We start from the raw sequence: 18,080 nt of genomic DNA, 5'->3' as shown, positions 1-18,080 counted from the left end.
GGGGCGTGATCTGTGATTTTAGTGTTACCTATGTTTGTGGATTCTACTGAGGGGATCAGACCCTGTGTGAGTAGAATGCTGTCCAGTCTGGACACTGTATCATGGCGTCCCGATTGGAATGTATGGCTGATGTCTCCTGGGTTTTGCTCATCCCAAATGTCGTAGAGACCCCTGTTTTTTAGCATTTTTAGTAACTTGTAAGAGTTCCTAGTTGTTGGGGGTTTCCTTCGGAGGAAGGTTGCCCATGGGGTTGTGGGGTGGATATCTTTCAGGGATAAACCTTTCATATTTAGATTGAGGTCCCCTCCTAGGATTGCTTCCCCTTCAGTGAAGGAGAGGGATTTGTTTAGTGTCTTCTGGAAGAATTCTAATTGTTTCGTGTTTGGGGCATATATGGAGCCGATTGTCAGTTTGATTTTGCCATCTAGTGTCCCTTTAGCGAAAATGAATCTGCCTTTTTTGTCCTTGAGGACTGTTGTGGCAGTGAAGTTCAGGTCTCTACTGAGTATTATGGCTACACCACGAGCTTTCCCTGAGCCTTGTGCGACCCACTGTTGACTGAAGCGGGGGTCGCTCAGGAGTTTGCTGCCTTTGGGTGGGTTGTGTATTTCTTGTAGGAAGGTGATGTGTGGTTTCATGGTGTTTATGTATGAGGTGATGCGTTTTCTTTTGATGGGGTTTCCCAGCCCCCTCACATTTAATGTGATTGCTTTTAGGTTAGCCATCTTGCTTATCTATTATGTGGTGCGATTCCCTGCCAACCCGTTCGGGTTGTCTTGTGTCTCTCTCTTCATGTTGTTTAAAGAACCAGTGGGGTTGCGCTGACCTAGGGTGTGGTGGGTGGGGGGCTAGTGGGATTAGAGTGAGATTTGGGTTAAAGAGTAGGGGGTAAGTTGTAGGGAGTTTCCTATATGTAGTCATATAGGTGTTTGTTTGGGGTATTTTGGGCCATCTGGCATTTAGCCGGTTGGTCCTAGGTCTCAGCTGGTGTGGAAGGCCATGTTCAAGGACAGGCCATCCCCCCTGTTGTCTGCGATAGGGGGTGATCAGCGAGACAGTGTGAAGTGACTTTGTAACGTCGCTGTCAGGTATAAGGTTCGTAAGCAATGTTGCCAATGTTTTGAGCAACATTGTTGGTGTGTTGGAGTGGGGATGTGGGTGCTGGTACGCTCTGGTGCCACCATAGTGCTGTTTGGGTATCAGATTTTAGCCTGATTGTGGGTTGTGTTATTAAGGTTGGAGTTGTTTTTCCTTAGTATGGAGTATGAGGATGTTGAAGGTGTGGGTGATGGGGAATGTGGTTGAGGTCGTCTGGACTGGTGTTGGGGTGGGGATTTCTGTGGGGGTGCGGGGCTGGGGGGGATGTTGATGGTGTTAACTAAATCTATGTTTTTTGGGGGGGAGAGAGGGGGAAGGGGGGGAAATCACCAGTCCTTCAGTTTGTGGTTTTTCCCTGGTTGCTTCATTCAGCTGGGGTTGTTGTTGTTGTAGGGTTGTCCATCTGCGATGAATTGGTTTGGTTAATCTTGGTCTGGTTTCTTGTGTCGTATGGCCGGCGGGACGGTTCTGAGCATGATGCTTGCCTGTATTGGTTTGCGTTGTTGTGCCGCTTCTGTTGTTTCTTTTTCTTCTGTACCGTCGTCCAGTTGTTTGCTGTTGTTTCCTCGTGGTTGGGGCTGTCACTTGGTGGGTTTGTCGGTTGCCATTCCGGTGGGAGGTCGAGTTCAAGGTTCTTTAGTAGTTGCAGGGCCTCAGGTATGTTGGTAGCCATGTGTTGTGTTGTATTGGTTGTTACAATGAGGCGGAAGGGGAAGCCCCATCGGTATTTGATCCCTGCTTGTTGGAGACGCTGGGTGAATGGGCGCAGGCTTTTCCTCCGGTTTAGGGTATCCTGAGATAGGTCCTGTAGGGCCAGAATGGGGGTTTCTCCATATCGAAGGTTGCTTGAGTTTCTGAGGTGGTGCCATATCTCTTCCTTCTTTTTGTAGCGTGTGAAGCATACAATGATGTCTCTTGGGGGAGCGCTGGGTTTTGGCATAGGTTTTAGGGCTCTGTGAGCCCTCTCCAAGTCAGCTGCCTCAAGTTTCAGGCTTGGGATTGTGTTTTTCAGCCAGCGTATAATTAGGTCTGCTGGGCTTTTCTCCTCTGTTTTTTCAGGAAAGTTGCGGAAGCGGATGTTACAACGTCTATTGTGGTCTTCAAAGTCGGCTTGCTTAATTTTCATCTCTCTGTGTTCTGCTTCCATTTGGTTTACCAGTTCGTCCAGTTTCTTGTTCACACATGCGTTCTCCTCCCGGTATTGCTCTATTATTCTTTCTTGCATTTGGTTTTTGTTCTCTAGAGCTTCCACTTTGGAGGTTAGGTTGTTGATTAGTACCTGCATGGGAGCCATTGTGGCCTTCAGTGTTTCTTCTAATCGTGCTTCTAATCTTGCTTCCATTTCCCTCAGGTCTCGTTTCGTTACTGGGCGGTCATCATCTTGAAGGGGAGTTACCATCTTAGCATTATTTGCCATCTCCCTGGTTGGTGTCATCTCAGTCTCCCTGATAGTTTTGGTTTGAGGTTGGCTTGGCGTCCACTTGGGGTAGGGCGTGTGGTGGTTAGGAGTTGTGGCAGTGGTGATTCCTGAGTATTGTTGGGTTGCTGAGCTGATCAGGCTTTGGCTGGTGGCTTTTACAGAGCGTTTGGATTAGGTGGTCATTTGTGTCACTTCTAGCCTGTGTTTTAAGAACTTCTCTTGGGTTTTCTGTAGTTGCCTCAGCGATGCCGCCGAGGCTGGGGGGGGAGGGCAGGTAAGCAGAGATGGGTAGACTAACGGACAGACAGTTCATATAAAGGGAGGGGGGTTAGCAGGTAGAGATGCAAGAGATTAGAGGGGTGGGGCCAGGGGAAATATGTGTTTAGGAGGGGGTTGTATATACCCAAAAGGGGTACTGGGGTCCAGTTAAGGTGGAAATTGGGGTTGGGAGTGCGCTTAGAAACAGAGACAGACAAATAGGCTATATGTAAAGGGTGGAGGGAGAAAAGGGAAGAAGAAGAAGAAGAAGAAAGAAAGAAAGAAGAAGGGGGAGGCGGGGGGAGAGGGGAGATTGGAGTAAAAGAGAAGAGAGAGAGAGAGAGACAAAAAGAGAGTTGAAAGAGAGAGGGGAGATAGTACAGTAATATCAGCGGTATTAGTTTGCAGCAGTAGTTTTAGCTATAGTATGAGGGGGGCAATTTATGATAGGGTGATATGAATGTGTGTATGTGTTTCCTTTAGGGGAAGGGGGGGATGGAGAGAAAAGGAGAGGGGGAGGGGGAAGGGTGGGAGAGGGAAGGAGAAGAAAAGAGAGGGGGAGAGGGGAGGAGGGAGGGAGGGCGAGCTGCTGCAATGGTATGGGGGAAAGTCTTATTTTAAAAGAGGGGGTGAGGGGAAAGGGCTCCCCTCAAAAACAAACTGACGGACAGGCTAAAAAGGGGGGGTTGATTTTAAAAAATAAAGGGGATAGAAAACAAAATTGGGGATGGAAATTGAAAGGTGGGATAAAGGGGAAAAATGAGGAGGGGTGAAGAGAGAGAGGGGAGAGAAAAAAGGGAGAGAAAAATAAAAGGGGGGGAGTTGAGGGGGCGAGTATCAATAACAATAGCAGTGATATAGAGGAAATTTTTGTTTTAAAAGAGAGTGGTGGTCGTAGCTGGGGGCGAAAGATTCCCCCCTCAAGAACAAGCCAACAAATAGAAAAGAAAGGGCTTTAAAAAGAGGGGGGGGGAATGTGTGGTGTTTTTTTTAAAAAAAATAAAAATAAAATAAATAATAATATTTCCCCCTAATTATTGTTATTATTTTTTGTTTGTAAAAAAGTAATTAAAAATGTACGGGTAAAAGATAAAAATGAGAATTAAAGGTAAAAAAAGGGGGGGTTGTCTTTGGATAGATAGATAGATAGATAGATAGATAGATAGATAGAGCTTTTTATTTTTATTTTATTTTTTAAAAAATGAGTAAAGTATAGGTAAAAGAGGATAGGTAAAAGAGAGTGGAAAGTCTGGGGCGAAGTGGCAGTCCCAGGAAATGGCCTGTGATGGTTCAGGGCTGTTTTCTGGGTACTGCCATTTTAATTCTTAAGAGGGGAGTTTGAAGTGAAAATAAAATGAGGTTTAAATTGAGGGTGTGTGTGTGTGGAGAAGTGTGTCTTTAAATAGTGTGTAGAAAAGATAGAAATAAAAATAAAAATTCAAATAAAGGGTGGCTGCAGCAGCAGTGGCCCCTCTTTTAAAAAGAAAAATGATAAAAGTAGGTATATGGGGGGGGAATAAAAAAGAATTTCTTTTAAAAAGGGGGGGGAATGGAGAGGGGTAGGAAGGGGTTAAAAAAGGATTATTTTTTTTAAAAAAAGGAGAAAAGAAGGGGGTAGTTTCTTCCTTTCTGCGATCTCCTTTGTCATGCGGCTTTGCATGGAGGGGTAGGCTCCGGTCGGCTCAGCCACGTGTTTTTTCGGAGCCTCTTTTGCCTTCCCGTGCTCACCTACCTCCCCTCTTCTTTGTCGGCAGAGATGGGGGCAGCAGCAGTAAAGTAAAGTTAGGGCTCCTTTTTCTTTCTTTTTCTTCTTCTTTCCCCCTTTTCTTTTTCTCCCTCTCTGCGTTCGCTCCACTGTCTTCCTGGATTTGGAGCTCCTCTCGGCTGTTGGGGGTGGTGGTCGGGTGCCTTTCCGGCTCAATCAAGGTCGTGGGGGGGTGTTTTGGCTCCTTTGAAAGACGCCCCGGGCACCCCCGATTCCTCTCCGTTGGCAGTGTTGGCAGCAGAAGTCCTGGGAGCCTGGGAATCAGCCAGACAGAGCCTTTTACTCTGGCTGGCTTCAGGAGCTCTTTTCTGCTGTTGCAGCCGCCATGCTGCCTCGCCGGAAGTCCTTACCTATTGTTTGCCCTCTAAGCTAGCCTTAGTAATATTCAGCTGCCCATCTAGTCATTCTCTATACATGGAATAGGAAGAGGTGCCATTTTGTCCTTCGCTTCAGGCAGCAAAATGTCTTGGGCCAACTCTGACCCTGGCAGATTAAGGAGCAATCAGTGCTGCATGGGGTCTCCCCATTTCAGAGGGCTATAGAGTAGAAGTAGCCTCCAAAGTGGTGGCTTCATTTCTCAAGACACTCTTCAGCACTTCTCATGGCACACAGTTTGGGATTAGTATAGGAATTTCATTTTTGTTTTGGTTCATACAACACGCTATTCAAGACTGCAATCTTTTTATGGTAGCTGTCATTTGGGCATAGATTTTATTCATTATAATGGAATATATATCCTGCCAAAAATTCACTTCATTTATTTTGATCCTTGTCATTTATTCTTCTAGAATTTAGTGACCAGGAAGCTTCAGGAGGACTCTGTACATCTTAGGCAACAGTTATTTGGCATGGAGGCTGGTGATGGACCCCATCAACTTATAGGAAATCATGCACAAGTGAGGCAAGGTAGATTGAAGGAAGCTGTGAGAAAGATCTGCAGTTTGAGCAAAGAGAAGCATCAGCTACTAGAGATGGTAAACAGACTAAGAGCAGAACTTGGAGCAGCTTCAAAGGAAGGTAATCTCATTAAGGTAGAAGGATCTTGGTTCTTTTATGAGAAATTTAGCTTCCTGAGATTGAGAACACTAGGAAACTGAAGTGTTGTCTGTAGGCTCTTTGCTGAGATTAAGAAATCCCAGTTATCACTTGAGAATGAAGTACTAGTAATTAAGTTGTGCCAAGTATTGAATATGGTAGAAAAGCATGAACAGAGTATTTGTTTCTTACTCTTGGCTTTGGAAACCTTTGGTACTGGCACTGAAAGGTTAAGGTGGCAGCTGCATGTTGCATAACAGCAAAGAACTATGTTATGTACTTACCATGTATTTTTGAATATTCCTGAAATAAGCAGTTGCATGTTTGATTTTCTTTCCTGGAAATAAACAATGCAGAATGAGATTATTGTTTCACAAAATTGAGGCCTAAATGGAAGCCTTGTATGAGAATTTCATTTCAAAGTTTGTGTTCCGTGGCCCAGCTTCTTTGAATGAAGTGAAGAGGTGAAGGTCATTGCTTGGAAAAGATTTTCCCAGGCTAGTTTCTATACATCTCTTTAAATTTACACGCTGATACACTGCCACAACAGTGTAATTCATTTGCAGCTGAGAGCAGCAGTTTCTTGTAGGCAAGATATTTTCTATTTTAAAATGCCATGTTAAATGCAATGTGGAAAACTCCTACCTATTTATTTTCTTAGGATTTCTAGGCTCTCAGGACTTCAAGATTTCAAAGCATCCTCAGGGTCACACTTCCTCTTGTGCCCTACATCCTAAAGAACTTGTCAGGGAGACTAAGCACCGTCTTCTGGCTTTAGAGCACCTCCAGTACCAGCTTACGACACAGGTAATGTAGGCTTCTCCTTTAGGCAACATGTCAGTACTTGCCGTATGTGCAGAACCTCTGGAGTATTGCCATAAGGCCTGGTTCGGAGGGAAGCCTGTCCTGAGAATGCCAAGCCCTCTCCTAGTCACAGCAATGACTTTGTGCAAACTGTGGACTGGAGAGTGACATGCAGTATGCTTTCACTATGCATGTTTTACAGGTAGAGTGGCTGTATCCCCTCCCTCCCTCAAGCAAAATTTTTATACCCCACCCAAGATCTCACTGATTTTGAGAAATAAAGTAGACACAGCACAGGGGTTGGCAGAAAGGTTTAAGTATCTCCACCCAATCCAGTGCTCTGATGGGGGTACAAATCATCCCTTCCTAGTCTTCAGATTGTTAATTTCATGAGCAGAGAGGGGGAAATAACCTGCTTGTGACCACACTGCAGAACTGGCATCCAGCCCCTGGAAGATTGACCAAGGTGAATGCAGCCCTTGCACCGAAGAAGATTAACTATCTTTGTGTATAGCAATCACTTCCATGGCATGCTGGAACACAGTTGACTGCAACTCTGACTTTTCTATCATGATCAGAGACAGCTCAAAGTATTGGAGGACTGTGATATTACAAAGTTTGAGATGAAGATGTCAACAGATCTATTTGGTGATCATTTTTATGCACTAAGAAGGACCCTGGGATTACTGTGGTTCCCATGAGTCCTTGGAGTCAATGACCTACAAGAAGCAAGCCTAGGGAGACAGTCATACTGTAGAGCAGCCAACTGGCTCATGATGTAAAATTAAACCAACAGAATTGGCTGCTCTGTCCAGTGCATAACCGGATCATGGCTGCAGTCTTCCAGGGCAGTGCAATAACTAGAGTTTGGGATTGCATGTAGAAATCAGTTTTGACCACCACTGTTAGTGGAAGTACATTAGGGAATGAGAGCTTTATCTGTTCTTTTTCTGAGAATATTAGTGCTTAACCTGTCCCATTTTATTAAAACATATTTATAGAGAATTGAGAAAGTAGCTTGTAATAAATCAAAGCTACTAATTTAGACTGTTTCTTTTCATGGCAGGAGTTACAGTATGCGCAGAGAAAGCATGCCCCAGGAAAGTGTCCTTATTTTGTTGAGAACTTAAATACCGAAAATCTCCCGAGAAGCAGCAGCTGTAGTGAAGAAGCAGAAACCCCTATGAAACAGGTATAGTCCAACGTATTATATTCAAATACCCACCCCCAAGCTGCTTCCTTCCAATCAGTGTTTAAAATATTTGTTTATTATTTGTATTTATAGGTGTTTAACCTTCTATTGCTTTGCTTCCCCATAGCTCTGTTTGCTTGTTACATTTGTATACCACCCTTCATCTGAAGACCTCAGGGTAGTCCACAGCATAAAATACAAAATAAAAACACAAAATACACGTGAAAAACAAGAACAAAACAAACCAATAACCCCCTCCTCCCACATTAAAAGACATAGAATGTCTGGTTGAAAAAGAACATTATTGCTTGGGGCCTAAAGATGTATATTGAAGGCGCCAGGTGAGCCTCCCTGGGGAGAGGATTTCACAAATGGAGCCATTGCAGAAAGGCCTATTCTTGTGTTGCCACATCATGTGGAGGAGGCACATGATGAAAGGCCTCAAGATGATGATTGCAGTTCATATGGGGAGAGGTGGTCCTTGAGGTATTGTGGTCCTGTGCATGTAAGGCTTTATAGGTCAACACCAGCACTTTGAATTGGGTCCAGAAACTAATTGTCAGCCAATGCAGTCAGGCCAGGATCAGTATAATATGCTCAGACTGTCTTGCCTTGGTGAGCAACCTGGCCACCAAATTCTGCATCAGCTCAAGTTTCCCAATCATCTTCAGAGGCAGCCCCACATATGTCCAAACACTTCTCTATCTGTGATCTTAAATCATCCAGCTTCTTCACCTCTCGGCACCCAAATGTCTTGTGTTCCCTGAAACAATTCTGCCTTATTCCCCTTGCTCCCTGTTATGGATGGAACTATCTCCCTGAACTGAATTTCCATGTGACCATCTCCTTAACTTACTTCAAATCCCTCACCAAAATTCCCTTTTTTATGAAGCCTTTTGAACAACCTCCTAGAGACCCAATGCTGTACTTTAACTAAGCTGAAGTATAGTTAACTGGAATCATTGTATATTTTCCACCTGTTTACCCCTGCCTACATTTCTCTCACCTTCTTCTGTTTTTCTCTTGTGTCTATTTTTGCATTGTAAACCCTTTGGGATAGGAACACGTCCCCTTGTTCTTTGTAAATAAAGCACACTGTATGTAGATGGAGCTATAATCAAGCTAATAAAATAATGTTGAACCCCATTGGACAGAAAACCATGTGGAGATGCAATTTGGAACAGAATCCCCACAAACAGGAAAAGAACTAAGCACTTCCCACTGTTTCTTCACTCCATATTTAACTCCCCAAGTTGCTTTTACATAGTAAGCCCCATAGCATTGGAGTTCTATGTGACATGTAGTTAGCCCCTTTGTATGCTATTAGTAGTGTTATGTCAAGCTTAGTTTGTCTTTATATTGGATGTGAATTTCCAGGTCATTCAGTTATGAAATATCAGTCCCAACCCATCTTAAACCCATCTTGACTGGTGAGTTTGACATCAATACTAGGAAAGGTCCTTGAACAGAAAAGTAAACAGACTGTGAGTACTTAGGAAAAGTTGCTGTGATTACTAAGACCCAGCTTGGGTTTCTCAAAAACAAGTCATGCCAGACAAATGTCATTTCTTTTTTTCTTTTTTTTATAGAATTGCAAGCTTAGTAGATCAGGGGAAGGTTGTGAACATAGTGTATCTTGATTTTAGTAAGGCTTTTGACAAAGTCCCCCATGATATACTTGTGGAAAACTGGTAAAATGTGGCTGGACAAGGTAGCCATTAGGTGAATTTGTAACTGGTTGACTGACCAAACCCAAAGAGTGCTCATTAATGGCTCCTTGTCATCCTGGGGGAAAAGTGACAAATGGGGTGCCACAGAATTCTGTCCTAGGCCTGTTGTTGTTCAGTGTCTTTATAAATGACTTGGACAAAGGAATTGAGAGGATGCTCATCAAATTTGCAGATGACACCATTCTTTGCTAATGCCACAGAAGACAAAGTTGGGATGACCTTAACAGATTGGAGAACTGGGTCCAAATTAACTGAATGAAATTCAATAGGGACAAATGTAAGGTTCTACATTTAGGCAGGAATAACCAGCTGCACATTTAGGCAGGAATAACAAGCTGCACAAACACAAAGATTGGGTGGGGGGCACCTGGCTTACCAGAAGAACATGTGAAAAGGATCAAGGGGTCTTAGTAGACCATAAACTTAACCTGAGGAAGGAAACATTGTTAGCCATACAAGCCTACCCTTGGCTTTTGATATTTTCAGCTCATTTCCAGATGTCATTGATCCCTGATCATTACTGGGGGCATACTGTCATTTCCACAGGTTCAGTCAGAATCAATTGTTGGAAATCGTGTTGCAGATTACCCAAGGCATGAAACCTTAGTTCCACACCAGTCTCAACTACTTACAAAAGAAAGTCCCAGCCAACTCCAGCAAGGCCTGTTGTCACCATCTGGTACTGCTGGCTCCCTGGAGGAAATCTGGCAGATTCTAGAGATGGGATCAAGCCCTTCTATTCTCAGCCCCCAAAGCAACAAAGAGCAAGGTAAGCATGGTATAGAATGAAGTGGCTATTTAATTTTGTATTCAAGTCAGGTACTGTACAGTACCAGTAGACGTTGGAATGCCTCTGCCCTACTTATGGTGCAATCCACAGTGTTCTTGCTCTTTGTTTGCCAATTTTGAAATGAGTGGAGAATACATGCACGCATGCCCTATTAATAGATGTCTGCAGTTTCAGCTCCACTACTTACTCTAGTACAGTGGTTTTCAAACTGTGCTCTGCAAAACTTTCCCAAAAGACATATTGTCCTTCCCTACTGACTTTCTACTGCAATGTTAGGAGGGAGTGCAAACCCTTCTCTTGGATCCCAATAAGCCTGCATGTACCCCAGATGAACTAATGTTGTGCCCAGAGCTTATTCCAATAGCCTCGGTATTGGATAGAGATCCAAGATTGGTGCTCAGGGATTCTTTGACAGGCAAGGCAACTTCCTACTCCTTGAGATTAGAAAATTAGAAAATTACTCTTTCTAGTACTCTTTCTAGCGCGGGTGGCGCTGTGGGTAAAAGCCTCAGCGCCTAGGGCTTGCCGATCAAAAGATCGGCGGTTCGAATCCCTGCGGCGGGGTGCGCTCCCATTGCTCGATCCCAGTGCCTGCCAACCTAGCAGTTTGAAAGCACCCCCGGGTGCAAGTAGATAAATAGGGACCGCTTACTAGCGGGAAGGTAAACGGCGTTTCCGTGTGCGGCTCTGGCTCGCCAGAGCAGCGATGTCACGCTGGCCACGTGACCCGGAAGTATCTCCGGACAGCGCTGGCCCCCGGCCTCTTGAGTGAGATGGGCGCACAACCCTAGAGTCTGTCAAGACTGGCCCGTACGGGCAGGGGTACCTTTACCTTAGTACTGGGAACCAGCCACCCACCCTTTACTCTAGTTTTATATATAACTTTGAGACTGCTGCAGAAAGGCCATTTTGAGATTATCAGGTAAGCTTGTTAGAGACACACTATCACTGTTCTCAGTTAGTTATATAATTCAGCGCATTATTCCACTTTTGATAAAAATCTCCCAAGGAAGAAATGTAAATATTCATTGCCTATCCTCATGACATGAGCTTTGTTTGGAGCAGATATAAAAGCACAGCTTTAATATATTCTGATGCTGACTTTATAAAAGGTGAAGTTATTATGAATTAGTTCTTTGTATTACAGTAAAAAATATCAGAAATAAATTTCGCCGTGCATAGTGAAATGTACATATTAGAACTGTGATTGTAAGCCTTGACTGCATTTGCACATTCACAGTATTGCAAACCATAATAAATGGTTTACCATGAATGTGCAAGTGGCTCCTGCTTTGTTCCTTCCCTAATGTGGGTGGAATCTGAACAGTCATAATATGATGCCAAGGTTTGTTTTGGCATCCACAATTATGAGGATCAACACTAAGCTAGGGAATGTGGTTTGCTGCTTCCACCCACACTTGAGGAGGAATGAAGTCAGAGCAACTTACATGTTCACTGTAAGCTGTTAACTATGGTTTACTGTGATGTGCAAACATGGCCATTGCTTAAGTCTTCAGTTCTTAACCTATTAAAATTACATTGAATTCAGTCGAACTTAATGCAATCATGCATATTTAGGATTGAACTGCTAATGTCTGGCCAAGAGCTTTCTATATATTTAGGAAGGAAACCAAGGCACAAAATGAACACTCAAGCCCTTCAAGATCCTATTACGTGGGATTGCTTCCAAACGACTCTTAAGGACCATCTGCTTTTGGAGTTTCCTGACAACATCGAGGAACATTGGACCAAGCTTAAAACATCCACTATTGCAGCCTTTGAACAAACTATTGGATATCGAACCAATAAACACCAGGACTGGTTTGATGAGAATGACCATGAGATTGAATGCATTATTGACAAGAAAAGGAAGACCTTTCTGATCTGGCAAAGAGATAGAAACTGCACCACTAAGAAAAAAACCTATGTTGCCGCCAAGGCTGAGGTTCAAAGAAGAATCAGAGAACTAAATAACACCTGGTCGATAAAAAAAGCTCAAGAGGTCCAGCACTTAGCCGACACTCATGATGAACAGAGTTTCTTTAAAGCCCTAAGACCATCTATGGGCCAATAAATCATGGCAATAAATCATGCCTCCTATGCTCAACAGACGGTACCAAACTTCTGAAAGATAAAGAAGCTCTTGCACTGTGCTGGAAAGAACATTACCAGCATCTCCTTAACCACAACTCCCCCATAGCTGCTGAGGTCCTCTCACAAATTCCACAAAAACAAATTAGAGATGAGCTTGCAGCATCTCCAAATCTGGGAGAGTTATGTACAGCTATTAACTAAATGAAAAACAACAAAGCCAGCGGACCTGATGGGATACTTGCCGAAGTCTTCAAAGTAGGTGGAATTGAACTTACACAACAACTTCACAAGCTCATCGAAAAAATATGGGAGAAAGAGGTGGCCCCAGCAGACTTTAGGGATGCCGAAATTATCAATCTCTTTTAAAAAGGTGACAGAACAGATTGCAGAAACTATCGAGGCATCTTTTTATTAGCTGCGGCTGGATCTTAGCAAACCATCTCCTAAAAATATCTGAGGCTACCCTTCCTGAATCCCAACATGGTTTTCGACCTTCGAGGAGGACAGTGGACATGATTTTCACTGCTTGACAGCTTCAAGAAAAATGCAGAGAGCAAAACCAGCCCCTGTATATGGCATTCATTGACCTGACTAAGGCCTTTGATGCTGTAAATCGTAATGCCCTGTGGACTGTCCTTCTGAAAATCAGCTGCCCAGATAAATTTGTGAACATCCTTCAGCTCCTCTGTGACCATATGACAGCAACAATCACAGATAACAGTGGCTCTCAAAGTGAACCATTCACAGTGAGATCAGGTGTTAAACAGGGTTGTGTTATTACCCCAACTCTATGATTTTCATCGCCATGATCCTATACTTTGTTGAAGGGAAACTCCCCACCAGAGTAGAAATCATATATCAAACAGATGGAAAGCTTTTTAATCTGAGTAGGCTGAAAGCAAAGAGTAAGGTTACCATAACTTCCGTCATAGAGCTTCAGTATGCTAATGACAATGTAGTGTGGGCACACTCAGAGGATTACCTCCAAACCATCCTAAATGCCTTCTCAGAAGCTTACAAAAATCTTGGCAAATCCAACTCAATGGTGTAATGTTGGAAAGTGTCTATCATTTCTCCTTATACAAGGTCCAAAATCCAGCATCACTACAAGTGATCGCCAAAGAAGAAGATATATTTATGTATACAGAAAATGTGGGGTAGCCCCAAATAAGGAAAGGATTTTAGGTATACTAAAAAAAGCAGGCACACTGGGTGGCTCCCAACAGAATGTTAAAAACACACTAAATCTAAATGTGGTGGGAGAAATCATGACTCTTCCCCCCTCCCAAACAATCCCTTCCATATCTGGTTCAACTTTTATTCTCAAATTTGGTTCAACATCAAGCCGATTTCTATGCCAGTTCTTCATATATGAAAAAAATGTTGAAAATGTTTGTTTTGTAGAACAAAAGAGAACTGCAGTGGTACCTCGGGTTACAAACACCTCGGGTTACAAACGCTTCTGGTTACAAACTCCGCTAAGCTGGAAGTAGTACCTCGGGTTAAGAACTTTACCTCAGGATGAGAACAGAAATCACGCGATGGCGGCAGCGGGAGGCCCCATTAACTAAAGTGGTACCTGAGGTTAAGAATGGTTTCAGGTTAAGAACGTACCTCCGGAAGGAATTAAGTTTGTAACCTGAGGTACTACTGTAGATGTTTCAAAGCTTTTCACCTAACTTCTTACAATCAGCAAAAACTTTCACCCAGAATTGGTCCAGCTTACATACTTTGAAAAATGATTTCAATGAACCATCACAAGTCACGTCAACAAGTGCATCTTTCTTTTCCACAGATAAAGTTGGTAGTTGTATACCACCATATTCAAAAGAATTCCTTATCCATGAGTTTTCAGAATTTGGTGCAGGGAAGTAATCTCTGAAGCTAGTTGCTAAATCACACAGGTGTTCATTTATGTAATGTTTTACTTCTGGTATCAGTTCTTCGTCAGTGGCCTCCAGAAATGTCTCCAGTGTTGGGATGTTAGTAAGGCTACCACCTTCTACTCTGCTTGTCCATAACCATAACTTTTTAATCACTGCCTCAATCTTATCTTCAGTGTAAAAAATATTCACATCACTACCTTGAAGGTTTGTGTTGAAAGTGTTCCAAGTATGTGAAAACATCTGCTAAGTAGGCTACTATACACAACCATGCAAAGTTGTTCAACTGATCAGAGGGAAATTTTGAACCTGTCAGAAAAAGTCATACTTCACAGACTTCCGGGTTAGCGCCATCGACTAATGGCGGATTCCCTCTGAGCTCCGGAGGGAATCAGCTCCGCAGGAATTGGGTCTGGCCGCTGCGGCGACGCGGGGACCCTCAAAAATCACAGGCGGTGAAGCCTGTGAACCTGGTGACTCGGCGGGCACCATTTGCGCCCCCCGACCTGCGAAGGAGCCTTTTTAAAGGCTTCGGAACGGGATACGGGGTGAGCGGCGCGGTGCTGAGAGTCGACTGCTTCTCCTGCGGAGTGAAGCCGCATTGCCATGGTCGGAGAACGCTGACTTCTTCTTGTGAACAATTGGATTCTAAAAGTAACAACCCGTGAGTACTACGGAAATTGGAACTGTAAAGAATTTTTTTTTTAAGAATTAGACACGATCGGGGAAGGTGTAAAAAGGAAGTCTGCCTCCCTGTCTTGTAAACAAGTTAAAGCAAGGACCTGCTAACTAAGGTCGAGAGAACCTCTTTTTTCCTTCTTTGGTAAAAGACTTTAATTTCACGGTTTGGCAGTATAAAAAATCTTGCTGGAGGATAAAGAGCTAATTTTGGGAGCTGAAGTGCCACCCTCCCGGACCCGGGAGTGTTCCGCGAGAGAGCCTGTTGATGAGGTACTAAAGAGTTTGACAGCTGTCAAATTAGCTGTCAAGACGGAAAAAGAGAACTTTGTTTCTGTTGCTTCTGCTGGTTATATCTGTTACAATTTTGTTACAATTTGTTGAAAACAAGGAAGAACTGATACAAACTAACTCGATTTTTGGATTTGAACTGGAATGAATATTAAGAAACCAAAATCCCTCTAGAGGGGGTTTTGGGACATTACAAGAATGGCTGGAAGGGGGAGAATTCAGGCTGAATTGGACAGAGTCTTTGTTCTCTTGGGAAAGTTACAAGGCCAAATTGATGTTTTGGCTATAAATGTTACAACTCTGGACTCAACTGTAAACAATATCATTGAATCTAATAAGGATTTGAATCAGGAAGTTTATTCAACTGAACAGAAAGAGAAACTTGACAACTTTGAGAATTTGGAGAAGGAGACATATGTTGTCCCTGAAGAAAAGGAAGGAGGAGCTGTCATTCTGCAGATGATGAAGGAGGACTTGAGGTCTGACATGATGGTAATGAAGGAAAATAAGAACTTGATGTGGAAAATCTGGCCTGAATTGGAGATTGAAAAAAGGAGAGATCTCCTTATGTGGAGATCTGAAGACCTAAGGATTACAAATTTGCTTAAGGTGGAGGTTGGAGCCTCAGGGACATTTGGATTTGAAAGGAGTAAGAAACAAGATTTGGGCTCCACTTTTAAGTATGGAAGACTGGTTGGAAGAAACATGGATCCTGAAGGGCCAGAGCTTCTCCGAGATTTGGTGTTTAATTTTAAGGACTATCAAAAAAACCGGCAGAGAGGAATTGAGAGAGAATTAAGAGCCTCAGATGTGAGAACTCCAGGCTAATACTAGATTAAGACTGATGGACATTTGTTGGGGACTGAAACCGGGAAAGGGTGGTGTGGGGTTTGGGAATCCAAAGGGTACATAATTATAATGTGTTTTGTTTTTATTTTGTTTTTGTAATGTGTATGAAAATTGGGAAATTCGTGGAAGGGAATTTGGGTCGACTTTAGAAAGAATGTTTTAAGTATGTGTATTGATGTATAAGTATTGATGTTTAAGTTTGGATAAGGTAAAATTGGTTTTTTAAAATGAACTAAATTAAATGAAAATAAGGTTAGGAAAAATAAATTGAGGAAATGGATGAAAGAGAAAAAGTAAAATAATAATATGTTAAATTAAGTATAGAAATAGGTTAAAAATTATGGATAAGGATTTGCTGAATTAACAATTTTAACTGGAATACAAGAAAGGGAGGTATGAGGAGGTCAGGGAAATATGTTATTGAATAATAGGTATTATGAACTTTATGTGTTTTTATTTTTTTTTTGCTTTTTCCTTTTTGATTCTTTTTTATTGTATTAAATTTGAAAATCTTAATAAATATATTTAAAAAAAGAAAAAGAAAAAGTCATACTTCACTTAACTCAAAGAATCACTTCAGTATGCTTTCCCCTTGACAGCCAACAAGGGGCTGTATGTTGGCTTCCCATTTCACCACACTGTTGTTGTTGTTGTTATTTCCTTCTGTGCCCAAGTTTCATCCCTGGCTTAAATAGAGTAATTAGTTAAATACAATACTTATTTGGAGTAAGGTTTTTATTCTTGCTGATTACCCAATAGGAGCAAGCAACTTTTTAATTCATTAGGATTCTGCCATGTACCTGCTTCCTCCCACCCCCAAATGTAGCCACATAGCTTCCCACAGAAAACAAGAAAACAAAATCCACACAGGCTGCCACTTGCACAAAACTAAATCATCAGAGGATTAGCTGTTGTGCTAATCATAGTGGCAAATTGCTTAGCTATTTCTCCATTTAGATTTCCAAGATGAGATATGAACCTCAAATTCACTGAAAACCCTATGTACAAGCAGTGAGAGAATCCTCTAAACTTGAAAGTTGTTGAAAGCAATTAGAAATTATTTTCAATTAAAAAGTAGAGAGCAAAGGGAAGGGGTCCCTTACATTTAAAAAAAAATGTGAACTAGCAAGCTGTTGGTGCACTCTATCTCTCCTCGCCTCCTCCAATAGCAAGAGCCCCAAGAAACTGTGTCAGAGGTTTTTGCCCAATCCCAGCTCACTTGTCATCCAGCAACTCTTTCACAAGTTTTGGCCCTGCCAACAAGCAGGCACTCTGGTCCAGAGCAGACGCTAGATGATCTGTGAAAGGATTTCACTGTGCAATTAACAATGAAACGGATTTGTAAAAATGTTACATGGAAGAAGAAGAAAAAATACGAGGCACTACACTTCTGTAAAACAAGAAAATCCTTAATAAAAAATATTTATAAAAAAAACAAGATAAGTGAGTCCTCTGGCAGGGGATGGTTCTGCGGACGCCCAGGGGTCCCCGGACCCCTAATTGGGAACCACTGTTCTAATCAAGGGGATGGAGCCACCTCCCCTCTCAAGAAAGGTCACTGCATTTGGGACTTTTTAGTTAAGATTAAAACTGAGTTAGAGGTAGCATGATAGAAGTTTATAAAATTATGTACGGCATGGAGATAAGAGGATAGGAAAAGTTTTCTCCCTCATAATATTCAAATTCGTGGACATCCAATGAAGCTGAATGTTGGAACATTCAGGACAGACAAAAGAAAGTACTTCTTCACATAGAACATAGTTAAACTATGGAACTCACTCCCAGCAGGGGCAATGAGCAATGGCCACCAACTTGGATGGCATTAAAGGAGCATTAGACAAATTCATGGAGGATAAGGCTATCAATGGCTACAAGCCATTGTGACTATGCTCTGTCTCAATAGTTGGAAGCAGCAATGCTTCTGAATATCAGTTGCTGGAAACCACAAGAGAGGAGAGTGCTCTCATGCTCGAATTCTGCTTGCAGGTTTCCCACAGTCATTTGGTTGGTCATTGTGAGAACAGGATGCTGGACTAGATGGGCCATTGGCCTCATCCAGCGGGTTCCTCTTGTATTCTTGACTCATTGTCTTAGCTCATCTACCTTTTTTGCCTCTACAGTATTAGACCATCTCTTTTGCTTTTAATCTTTTCCCTACTGGCACGCTTGTTTGTTTAAATGAATCCACCAGAC

The 18,080-nt window shown here is 42.6% G+C and overlaps 1 protein-coding gene across 11 annotated transcripts in view; it reads left to right on the top strand.

Moving 5' to 3' along the window:
- Positions 1–18,080, top strand: part of CCDC57 (coiled-coil domain containing 57) — a 70,958-nt gene that overhangs the window by 49,106 nt on the left and 3,772 nt on the right. For 10 of the 11 annotated variants that reach the window (XM_053375660.1, XM_053375659.1, XM_053375658.1 and 7 more), the window contains 4 exons: positions 5,330–5,558; positions 6,238–6,383; positions 7,447–7,572; positions 9,849–10,071. In XM_053375660.1, the coding sequence (XP_053231635.1) occupies positions 5,330–5,558; positions 6,238–6,383; positions 7,447–7,572; positions 9,849–10,071 (724 nt within the window). Of the gene's footprint in view, positions 1–5,329; positions 5,559–6,237; positions 6,384–7,446; positions 7,573–8,949; positions 9,057–9,848; positions 10,072–18,080 lie in introns of those variants that run through there. The other variant, XR_008328780.1, reaches the window with a different exon arrangement.

The sequence above is a fragment of the Podarcis raffonei genome, chromosome 2, assembly GCF_027172205.1.
Source record: "Podarcis raffonei isolate rPodRaf1 chromosome 2, rPodRaf1.pri, whole genome shotgun sequence".
NCBI lineage: Eukaryota > Metazoa > Chordata > Lepidosauria > Squamata > Lacertidae > Podarcis > Podarcis raffonei.
This window is presented reverse-complemented; position numbering and strand designations above follow the sequence as displayed.